This window comes from Carettochelys insculpta, chromosome 7, assembly GCF_033958435.1.
Source record: "Carettochelys insculpta isolate YL-2023 chromosome 7, ASM3395843v1, whole genome shotgun sequence".
NCBI lineage: Eukaryota > Metazoa > Chordata > Testudines > Carettochelyidae > Carettochelys > Carettochelys insculpta.
This window is the reverse complement of record NC_134143.1, coordinates 62,276,348-62,288,663: the sequence shown is the minus strand read 5'-3', so window position 1 is coordinate 62,288,663 and position 12,316 is coordinate 62,276,348. Positions and strand designations below refer to the sequence as shown.

The 12,316-nt window shown below is 40.0% G+C and overlaps 1 protein-coding gene across 4 annotated transcripts in view; it reads left to right on the top strand.

The window, feature by feature from the left end:
• ATRNL1 (attractin like 1) overlaps positions 1–12,316 on the top strand; it is a 1,060,182-nt gene that overhangs the window by 295,440 nt on the left and 752,426 nt on the right. For all 4 annotated transcript variants that reach the window (XM_074999076.1, XM_074999077.1, XM_074999078.1 and 1 more), the window contains exon 20: positions 2,770–2,907. In XM_074999076.1, the coding sequence (XP_074855177.1) occupies positions 2,770–2,907 (138 nt within the window). The remainder of the gene's footprint in view (positions 1–2,769; positions 2,908–12,316) is intronic.

The following is a 12,316-nucleotide window of genomic DNA, read 5'->3' as shown; positions in this document are numbered from 1 at the left end:
GTTTCTGCAGAGGGAAGTCGTGTCTAACTAATCTATTAGAATTCTTTGAAGGGGTTAATAAACATGCGGACAAGGGGCACCCAGTGGACATAATATACCTAGATTTCCAGAAAGCCTTTGACACGGTCCCACACCAAAGGCTTTTATGTAAATTAGGTGGTCATGGGATAGGAGGAAAGATCCTTTCATGGATCGGGAATTGGTTAAAAGACAGAAAACAAAGGGTGGGAATAAATGGTAAATTTTCACAATGGAGGAGGATAGCTAGTGGTGTTCCCCAGGGGTCAGTCCTGGGACCGATCCTGTTCAACTTGTTCATCAATGATCTAGAAAATGAGGTAAGCAGTGAGGTGGCAAAGTTTGCAGATGACACCAAGTTGTTCAGGACAGTCAAAACCAAAACAGATTGTGAAGAACTACAAAAAGATCTCAGCAAACTGAGTGATTGGGCAGCAAAATGGCAAATGAAATTTAATGTGGGTAAGTGTAAGGTAATGCATGTTGGAAAAAATAACCCAAATTACACGCACTACATGATGGGGTCAAATTTAGCTACGACAGATCAGGAAAGGGATCTTGGAGCTATAGTGGATAGTTCTCTGAAGACATCCACGCAGTGTGCAGCGGCAGTTAGTAAGGCAAATAGGATGTTAGGAATTATTAAAAAAGGGATCGATGATAAGACAAAAGATATCATACTTCCCCTATATAAAACTATGGTACGCCCACATCTTGAGTACTGCATGCAGATGTGGTCTCCTCAGCTCAAAAAAGATATATTGGCATTAGAAAAGGTTCAGAAAAGGGCGACTAAGATGATTAGGGGCTTGGAACGGGTCCCATATGGGGAGAGGCTAGAGAGACTGGGACTTTTCAGTTTGGAAAAGAGGCGATTGAGGGGCGATATGATAGAGGTATATAAAATCATGAATGGTGTGGAGAAAGTGAATATAGAAAAAATATTTACCTTTTCCCGTAATACAAGAACTAGGGGACACCAAATGAAATTGATGGGTAGTAGGTTCAAAACTAATAAAAGGAAATTTTTCTTCACACAGCGCACAGTCAACCTGTGGAACTCCTTGCCCGAGGAGGCTGTGAAGGCCAGGACTCTATTAGGGTTTAAAAAAGAGCTTGATAAATTTTTGCAGGTTAGGTCCATAAATGGCTATTAGCCAGGGATAAAGTATGGTGCCCTAGCCTTCAGAACAAGGGCAGGAGATGGATGGCAGGAGATAAATCACTTGATCATTGTCTTCTGTTCTCCTTCTCTGGGGCACCTGGCATTGGCCACCGTCGGCAGATGGGATGCTGGGCTGGATGGACCTTTGGTCTGACCCAGTATGGCCATTCTTATGTTCTTATGTTTTTATGTTCTTAGGAGAGGGACAGTTTTGAATGGTGATTGAGGACTGGATTCAAACAATGAGACAAAACACTAACTCTGTCCCTCAAGCCATCAAGTCACTGTACTAGTTGCTGCTGGAATACCATGTCAGTTCTGGTATCTCTAGTTCTAGTTGAAAAATTAGAGCCTGTTCAGAGAAGAGCTGTGAAAATGATTGAAATTAGAAATTAGAATACCTGCCATATAACCATACTTTGAAGGAGCTCAATTTGTTAACAGCTTCTCAAAAAGAAGGTTAAGGCCTAACTTCTTGCAATGTAAGGCTGTGTCTACGCTACAAGGTAAATTTGAATTTAAGTCAGTTAGCTTGATATTACCATGTGACTATCTTCACTTTAAATATCATTAGCTCGATTTAGGGAGCATTAATATTGAGATTACAATATTGTCATTAACTGACAGGTATGGCATCAACTTTGAATTCAAAAGTTCGATTAAAGGCCGGTGTGGAAGTGCCCTGTCTTAAAATGGAATTTATTAGCCTCCAGAGGAGTCCTGTATGTGCCCCTCAGTGCTCCACTCTGGCCACAGCTCTCAGATGTGCCCAAATTAGGTAACAGGAACACTGTGAATTTCAAAACGGGAGCTGCAAGCCTGTGGCTGTGGGCTCATGTTTGTATGAGAGCCTGAAAAATGTCTGTCTTTCTTTGCTATCAGTGCTGTGAGCGCAGCTACCCGTTACAGATATCCACTGCAGGGAGTTCGTGGTTCTGTCTCTGCACTTGTTATTTTTTTCTGCACTGCCTGGCACCAGTTGCTGCCCCTCTGCACTATGAGGGATCAAGGCCGTTGTGGGGGTTGTGCTTGCAGTGTGAACATGGTCTATAAATATGTAATAATAGTCTCTTCATTCTGCAGAGAAATCTATAACATGATCCAATGGCTGGAAGAGGAAGGTAATATAATTTGAACTGGAAATAAGGTGTAATTTTTTATCAGAGAGAACAGTTCACCACTGGAACAGTTATCAAGGGTTTTTGTGGACTCTCCATCAGTGACCATTTCAAAATCAAGATCAGACATTTTCTAAAAGATTTTCTTTAGGGATTATTTTAGGGAAATGCTATAACCTGTTCTATATAGAGGGTCAGGCTAGATGATCACATTGGTACATTATGGCCTATATTTAACATTTCTGATCATTTGTGAATTGATGGCATAATACTGTTTCAAATTACTTTTATGTTAATTATCTAAATATGTATCCTGGACAGCAAGTAACATTAAAATATTCAGAAACTGAAATCTGTATTTTTTGTTGTCAGAAATTGTTTATGGTTTAAATTTTTCATTATTTTTACTTGATATAATTTTATTTTCAGAAGCACATAGGTAATGCCTTTTTCAATTTTGTATTCCAGCTTGCCAGTGTAATGGGCACAGCACCTGCATCAATGGCAATATCTGTGACCAGTGTAAAAACCTAACTACAGGGAAACAGTGTGAAACATGCATGCCAGGTTATTACGGGGATCCAACAAACGGAGGCCAATGTACAGGTAAGTATCTTACCAGAATCAAGAGACAACTTCAGCACTGTGAAAATAACCTTTTCAATGACACCCCCCTTCCCCCCAAAAAAAAATAATACTGATGTGTTGGAGAGCTAAAGTTGCCTTTTAAAGTCCAGATTTAGCTTTCTCAGAGAATCTTCACATTAAAAATAGTTTGTAACTATGAAGAGTTTATATATAAATACATAGGATAAGACCCTGGTGTGGTTGTGCAGGGACTGTGGCTTGCAATTTCCACCTACTGAAGTCTAGGCTGGGGAGACCATCCAGTGTGGAAGGTGTCTTCTGGTAGAAGTTCTCAGGATGCAGGTGGTGGAGCTACAGCATGAAGTAGCTAATCTTAGGAGCATTTGACTCCATGAGCAATTTCTGGACAGTATTCAAGTGGAGCCTGCTGAGGTCAAGATAGCTGTCCCACCATGAAAGAGTATTGACACACCATCAGTGGAGGTGGAGATGGCTCAGGGAAGGCACTGGCAGCTGGTCACTTCTGGCAGCAAGCAGTGCTCCAATCCTGCTTCCAATCCTCCCCCTGTGGAACTCGGAAACCGTTATGCCTGTCTGCATGTGAGAAATACATGAGATAAGGAATCACCAGCTACAGGAGAATCAGAGAAGCCTTGTACCCTCAAGGCTGGGAGGTTTGCTGCCGCCACTACGAGGAAGAAGTGTAAGGTCGTGGTGGTAGAGACTCTCTTCTCAGGGGGATGGAGGTACCCATCTGTCACCCTGACATGTCATCCCAGGACATATGCTGCCTGCCCGGAGCCCATATCTGAGTTGTTATGGAGGTATTGTTGAGAATTATCCAGCCTACTGACTACTACCCCGTGATACTCATCTGTGTGGACACGAATGATACTGCAAGGTGTAACCTTGAACAGATCAAGAGTGACTATAGACCTCTGGGAGTATGGATGAAGGAGTAGGGAGCACAGGTGGTGTTCTCCTCAATCCTTCCTGTCAAAGGTAGGGGCCCAGACAGAGACAGGTGCATTCTGGAGGTGAATGCCTGGCTGTGAGTATGGTGTTGCCAGGAGCGCTTTGGCTTCCTTGGTCACGAGATGCTATAAAGGACTGCTAAGGACAGCCATGGGGGACTGCTAAGCAGGGATGGAATTCACCTTTTGAGGAAAGGGGAAGGATGCATTTGTATCTAGACTGGCTAACTTAGTGTGGAGGCCTTTAAACTAGGTTCGATGGGGACAGGTGACCAAAGCCCACAGGTAAGTAAAAAGCCTGGAGACCTGGGAGTTGATTTGGAAATAGGGGTGGGGGGAGGTAGGGGAGATCATGGGCTATAATAGCATACAAAAAAGAGGAACTAGGCAGAACTGGGAGGCAAAAGCAAATCAGTATCTTAGATCCCTATATACAAATGCAAGAAGTATGGGTAATAAGCGGGAAGAACTTGAAATCCTAAAAGTAGAGTTCTTGAAAATGCTAATATGCTGTTGGAGAGCTGAAATGGTGTAACTTTCAGGGATTCTCTTGCCATTGTCATGAGGGTCTCTTGCTGTCCTTATGTATCTGGAGTTCACTAACCAGAGTAATGTTAGGTACATACAGAAAGCTATAGCTGGGAGTTTGAGAAGTGCTCTGTTGGCATTTCATCATGTAACTTCAATATCTTTGTGTCTAGCCTCAGTGAATGAAAGTTGGTAGAAGTAGCTGCACAAGTCCTCCTTCCCCCACTGGAGAACTACATGATTTGATCTTGTCCTGTGTAATGTGGTGTTGTCCTGGTGTGGATGGTGTGCTAAGATGATGTGTGTGGTGTGCAAGTAAGATGACGTTATCATGTGTTCTGTGTGACACACATACTGCACCTAATTTCTACACACATAAGTAATGCAATTTTTTTTCTCATTTTGTTTTCAGATTTGTATATTTAACATAGCATAAGTGGCAGGCTGATTTTGTAACAAATCAAATTGAAAATATTCATTGGTAGTGAAAAAATACCAACTAGAAGTCAGCAACAAGTTCATATTGTCTTTTTCATGCTTGGTTTATCAAAAGAACTTAGTTTTCTAAAAGTTACAAGTCACCCTCTTTCCTGAGTCTAGGTTCTGTAATTGCTGCTTTGAAGAATTCCCATTGAAGTGAAAAAAATAGATCTTTTATTCCAGATGGTATCTGTATATTACCTGTGGGTTGTTTTCCTCCATGCACAAGTGATTTTAAAGCCTATATCATCTCCCCATATCTGAAATTCGAGGATATTTTTAACCTCAGTAGTCCTTATCATAGTGGAAGGAAGCTCACATCAGCAACTGCAAAATGCGTAGAAATGTGCAAGTGATATTTTTCTTTTATAGCACTGATGATTCTTTGAGTGGAACCTTACCCCGCACGAGATGTTAGTTCTCTAAAGCTCTCACCTCTAACTCAGCAATTTAACATACATTCCAAGTTACATGAAACTGCACGTCTGGTAAGCCAAAGCACAGTGAGAATGTGTTCAAGGGAATGAAAGATTAATGTCTACCCTTCCTGACAGTTGCACATTTTCTTGATGCTTTATGAAGCTTTAAATAATTCTTAATAGTTCTCTTATTTCCTGAAGATGACAAAATGTTCTTTTGCGGCCTCTAGCACCTTTATGGCAATGTGATGTATGAAAGTAGCTTTTATTCTTCAGGGATGCATTAGCTATCTAACCAAATAAGCATTCCATCGGCTTCAGTGAGTTATGTGTAATGTAATAATGGCTAAAATCAATTTATAAGACCTGTAAAATTATGAATTTTATCACTTTTCTTCAGGCCTAGTTACTATTACTATTAGTCCATTTTTATTAGTAGACATGATTTTAAAAGGGCTATTTAAGCTCCACAATGCTTTAAAATTAAGATGATTGTTATGATGACACTTTATATACATTTTTGGGTTAGATTGTTACGTTTTATTCCAGATTAGATTCTGTAACACTGCTGGTATCTTCTTTTAGGCTTCCTTCCATGTTATGAGAGGTTTGCCCTTTTGTTTTATGACAATGGCTCCTAAACTTCATAGTGGTAGTCTGCAGAGCATTTACTGGTGATCGTAGAAAGCTGTTGCTTTGGTTATTATGATTTACTGTTTTGTACCCTTGCCCTATCCAGCCTGCCCCTGTTTTCCAACTATTGCTTTGTTTCCCTATCCTTTTTACCTAATTCCTGCAGTTCCCACCAGCTCTCCCAACTTATTTTTACTCCCTATCTTCCCACCCTCCTTCCATTAGCACAATACAGATTACATGTTCATACCCCCTTTGCTTCCTCTTCATCTTGATGACATTTGTCTCAAACCTTACCTGCCCTTACACCCTTCTTCTGTCCCCATTGCACTTCTCATACTGTCCCTACCACCACCACCATTCTTCTTTTGCCACCATTCACAATCACCCTCTTCTCTCCCTCCTCTTCTCTTTTATTGTGTCAAGATTGCTTACTCTATCGCTGAACATATCTACTTAATATGACCTCTTTTTATCTCAAACACTCCATCTCTCAACTGTCAGAGAGATCCAGATCTCTTAGCCTGGATTCTTCAGCTGCCCAGTCTTTCCGATGCGTCTCTATGTCACTCTCTCTGTCCTGGATCACACAGGGGTGAGGGTACTGGGCTTCTCTGCTGTTCCTGCCACTTCAACCTTTTCCTTCCTTCCACTTCCTACTCATTTTCCTCTTGTGAAAAGCTCTGCTTCTGGCTCTTTTTTTCCCCTCCATATCATTGTCATCTGCTGTCCATCCAAGACCTCGTGATCAGCCTGCCTCTATGATTTCAAATCTTGGATCTCTGTTTTGTAATGTCCTATGCTGGTCTTCGGGGACTTCAGCTTCATGTTGATGACCCATTCTACCCAAGCTAAATATTTCCTTGCTGTTGCCTCTTCATTTGACCTGCAGTCCTTTTCTGTTTACTGAGATGGCCATTCATTTGTCTAGATTTTCACCCTCTGTTACTGAGTTCCTCCTTTGAGACCATCACCTAGCATCTTTCATCACTGTTCATTAGCTTCCCCCCATCACCTGGCAACAAAACCCTCTAATTTCCTAGCTTTATTGAATCCCACCCATACCAACAATCCAAGATGCCTTCCCCCCATTTGACCCACTCCTCAAACCCTCCCTTGCTCCTGTATTTCATTGTCTCTGCACATCATCTTGCCAATTATTTCCGAAAGAAAATGGACAAAATACTACATTTGTGCTAGTTTCTGACTGGGGCTCCTAGGCATGCCAACAATTCAACTAATAAAATACTAATATTAATTTTGTGCTAGTGCCTGGGGACCTGAGGTGAGTTTGGAAAACCACTGTGCTGGTACTGTAGAAAAATAAAATAAGAAGGGCCTTTGCACCAAAGACTCAAGAGTCTAAATAGATGAAGTGGAAAAAAGGGTGAAAATATAAACAGTGTTGTGGTTTGCAAATCTCATGATTGAAATATGATTTTTTGCTTGTCTTTCTTTTATTTTAAGTAAGGGTTTTGTAGGGAGGCAGTTGAAAAGAGAGGAAAGGATGAGAGAGAAGACGTTGAAGTGAGGGAATAAGGAAAAGAGGAAGTGTTTGTGTGGGAGATGGGTATGTGGAAGGCAGGTGAAGTGAAGCTGAAGTAAAGAAACTGAAAGGATGAAGTGGGAATAAACAGCCAGTAAGCAGAAAGGAAAGAGTGTCCTTGGTAAAAACTGGCATGTGTGCAGAACCCGGTCTAAGTAGCTGATTGGTCCACTAAGAATCACAGAATCATGGAAATACAGGGCTGCAAAGGATCTCAGTGTCATCTAGTCCATCCACCAGTGATGAGACAGGATTAAGTACATCTTGTTTGTCTAACCTGTTCTTAAAAATCTTCCTATAAGTGAGATTTTTACATCCTCTGTAGATAAAATCTTCAAGTGCTTAACTGTTCTTATAGTTAGAAAGTTTTTCTTAATATCAGATTTTGATAGAATAATCCCGTGCGTATGCCCCAGAGCATTTGCTGTTTTTTCAACAGCATCATACAGTTGGCTATGTGTGATCTGTTACCATCACCGGGTTTATTTCTGCAGTTACTTAGATGGTTCTTCCTCATTTTGTAATTGTGCATTTGATTTTTCTTCCCAAGTACAGTTTTTGCATTTGTTGTTGTTTAATTTTGCCTTATTAATTTTCAGACCAATTCTCCAATTCATGAAGATTATTTTGAATTCTAATCCTGTGCTGCTTGCTAGTTGTTATCCACAAATTTTGTAAACTTCTCCAATCTAAGTCATTAGTAAAAATATTGAACAGGACTGTCTTCTTTTAAGGCCATACTTGTTATGTCTCACCAGTTTGATGGTGAATCATTGAAAACTACTCTGTTAAGTATGTCTTTTAATTAATTTTAAACCACCTTATGTCATGTCATCTAGACCATGTTTCCCCAGTTTGATTATGGGAATGTCACATGGATCTGTGGTGATGAGCATGGGATGAATAATCTGTATTGAGTAGAATATGACAAAGTACGTGATCTTTGTATTGTTTGTATATCTGTGGTATTTAAGAGTCTTAGTTCTTAGAACTCTTATGTTAAAAGTTATGTATATGGAAATTAAAATAAGGGGCAGTTCAAGGAAACAGGAAATTCCTAATTAAACAGTAGCCTCTAGAGAAGGAGCGGAGGTGGAAGTAAGCCAGTATGCAGCTCTGGGAGCAGCTGGCCATCTGGGCCACTCAGTTGCAGGAGAAAGTGTGTGTACACCCAGCCGGACTCCTGGGTCTGTCCTGCAGGCTGTTGCCTAAGCAGCAGAAAGATTAAAGGGGCTGGTTGGGTGCATGCTCCCACACTGGTCCAGGACTTCCCAGCCCCCCTCCATACAGGATGCCATTTAGGGAGGGCAGGAGAGGCTGAAGCTTCTTGACCCCCCCGCCCAGATTCTACAGGGACACTGCTTGCTCTTCCCCTTCCTGGTATCAAGAGGAAAGCATGCAGCCTGCATGTATTTCTCTCCCTCCTGGCTGGGGAGGGGAGAGGGCAGGGCAGTGTGTAACCCATGCTGACAGCTTTCCTTTGCACAATGGAAATATAATAGTTTTGCTGCCAAGGACACTCTGGAAGCATGGGGCACTGAACAATATTTAATTTGCACTTGTCCAGGAAAGCCAATGGTATTGCAATTAGTTTCGAATTACTGATATATAAATAATTGCATTACATTACTGAAAATGTATTTTATCTTCAAATTTTAATTTACAGTATGCTGAATAGATTGTTATTACATGTTATATATTTAAATTGTATTTCATTTCTGGAAATACAGGAACAACATGATTTTGCTTATAGAAGATTGTGGAAAAGTATAATTTGATTTTAAAGGGATTTTTTCTCTTCAGAATTGTTGACTTTCATTCAAGTGTACAATGTCCTGAAAACGAATAAATTCTACAGTCTTGCTAGTCATCTTGAAATATTTCTTGGCATCTGACATCTAGATTATAGAGAAGGGATTTTGGGTATGAATAATATGTTCCTAAGTCTCACAAAAATGGTGTGTTTACAAGAAAAACACTATTGATATTTGCTCATATTCTGAACATTCATTAGATGTGCTATTTGATATTACAAATTACATATTTTGGAATCTGTAGCAGTTTTGTTTTCATCACTGAAAAGATTTCCATTTTGATGCACACTTAATGATTGGCATTTGTTCTAACTTGTTTTCATGTCAAGAATTTGGCATGTCATTTGTCTGGAATTGATGTGTAGTAATCTGACATTGATCATAATTTTTTTTTCTAATTAATTGTCATGCAGAATGTTTGTTTGAAAAGTAATTATGCCCAATGCTAATCATTTACTTGAGTCATATCTCTCATTCTTTGTGTCTCTCTTCTTTTTAGTCAGTAAATACTCATCAGAGTTGTTGCTTCAGTGCAGCTCAAGAATTATACAACATATTTTATTCTTGGGGTATATGTGATATTCTCTTTTATTTTCAGATGACTAGTAATTATTCTGGAATGTGTATGTCTCCTCAATTCCTTATTACATTCCATCGTGGATATGCATAGCTTGGATGTTTTTGTTTTTGATATAGGTATTTATCATATAGATTAACTTCTATATAAAAGTTCAGTTCTAAATGACAGGACATTTTATCAAATTTTAAGTTCATGAATACTTGGGATTCTTATTGACTACCAATAACAGGCCTCATATTAGCTGAAAGCTTTAATATGTATTTCTTTAAAAACTGCATTGATAATCTCAATCTTTTTTGTGATGTCCATGATACTAACCAGTAAGTAACGTGAAATTGTTATTACTTATTACAATACCACATCCAATTCCTGTCTCAGGAAGAATGGTTTGTGATGCTTATATGAAATAAACAGAACATGACAGACAAATTTGTAAATTCAGTAATTACATGTGTGATTAAGACCTGTGGGATCTGGCTCATTCATTGCACAAGTAGTTATAAAATTCAGTAGTGACTATCCCAGCATGTTCTGTTCAGGAGAATCCAGAGCCTCGCAGTTAAATACAGCACTTACATATTTGATGTGGCCTATCATAAACCTCATCACCTCTACTTTAACCTCAAGGTGCATTTCTCTGACCATACATTTTTAACATAAACATATAATAGCGTGTATGCAATTCCAAACCCAAACACTCAACAGTATATACTTCTCCTTCTGGGAAGATGATGAAAGAAAAAAAAACCATGACACACAAGTCATACAGCTTAATGTGCTATTTGGAAGGTGTTCAGATACTGGGGTGATGAGCTTGAAACAAATAACCCTGCATGTACATCTGGGGTGGCTCACTGACCCAAATTTTCCTGACGATAGCATTGTAGGCACCTGAAAGTCCTGCATGAAACATGGCCACTTCTGTGATGATGCAAAAATCCTCCTGGCTCCAGTCACTGAGGATACAAAAGGAGTTTCAAACACTGCCTGCTGCTTTGTGCAGCAACCTGCAGGAGATCCCCAGGAGTCAGTCTAGGAGTGAACCACATTTTCTCCTGCACCTGAGAGCCCTAGCTGATGGGCTCTTCCCAGAGCAGCACACTGGCTTACTTCCACCTCTGCTCCATCTTTAGAAGCTACTATTTAAATAGGAATTCCATGTTTCCTTGAACTGACCCTTATTTTAATTCCCAAATACATAACTTTTAACATAAGAGTTCTAAGAAATAAGTCCTGCAAATGCCACAGACATCAACAATACAAAGATCACGTACTCCTTCATAATCTACTTCATACAGATTATTTATCCCATGCTCATCACCACAGTTAAACAGGATCATTTCTTTGAGGTTTGTGGCCACTTCGGTTTCCTATCTGACAAGGCCCTTAATTTGGTAAGAGTCTGGGACTGTCATGCTCTCTCTGGACTTTGTATATTTCATCCCTAAAGAGAAACTTCCAAGCTCCTTCAGACAGCATTGTCAGAGGCGTCATAATGAGGAGGGAGAAAACTTGTTCTTTTTGGCCTCAGAGAATAGAACAAGAAGCAATGGGCTTAAACTGCAGAAAGGGAGGTTTAGATTGGACATTAGGAAAAAGTTCCTAACTGTAAGGGTGGTCAAACACTCGAAAAAACTGCCTAGGTTTGGAGGGTGTGGGATCCCCATCTCTAGAGATATTTAAAGACAAGTTAGATAAATGTCTATCAGGGATAGTCTAGACAGTATTTGGTCTTGCCGTGAGGGCAGGTGGCTGTGCTCTATGACCTCTCGAGGTCCCTTCCAGTCCTAGTATTCTATGATTCTATGCCAAAGCGTCAAGGTCCAGCTATATCTTAATGTTTGAGCTCATCTGAAGGAAATCAGCCCAGAAGATGACCAGTTCAGCCCATGTAATACCATGTTTCTGTGGCTAATCTGGACCTAAAATAAATTTAAAAAAATCATAATAGCTTTTGAATATGAGGTTAGCAAAAGGCTTATCTCTCACATGAAAGATTGCAAAGTAATAATGTACTTTTAGTCATCTACTTTCTGGGTCATATGACTTTCTGTACCCACATGATGCAATTTGCCAGATTTCACCTTCTCTGTAAATAAGGGTGGTTGAAATCAGTTTGCAAAGTAAGCATAAAATGAGTATGTAGATGATCATCTTTCAAGATACCTTCTGATAAAGTGATGGAGAAACCATGTAACCAAGTTCCCCTTTCACACCTTGGAAACCCAGGTTGGTAAGCTCTCTTGGTTATTAGATGCTACATACACTTCACCAGGATGTTTCCACTTGCCTAAGTGTCTTTATTATTTCTTACCTTATGGTCCAGATACAATGCAGTGTAGTACCTTCCCTATTTACTCCCCTGTGTAGCCTTTTATACCACTTGCTTTCTTCTCTGAGCTATGCAGCTGGTGAGATAATTAACTCACTATCTCATCAGACTTGCTACAAGT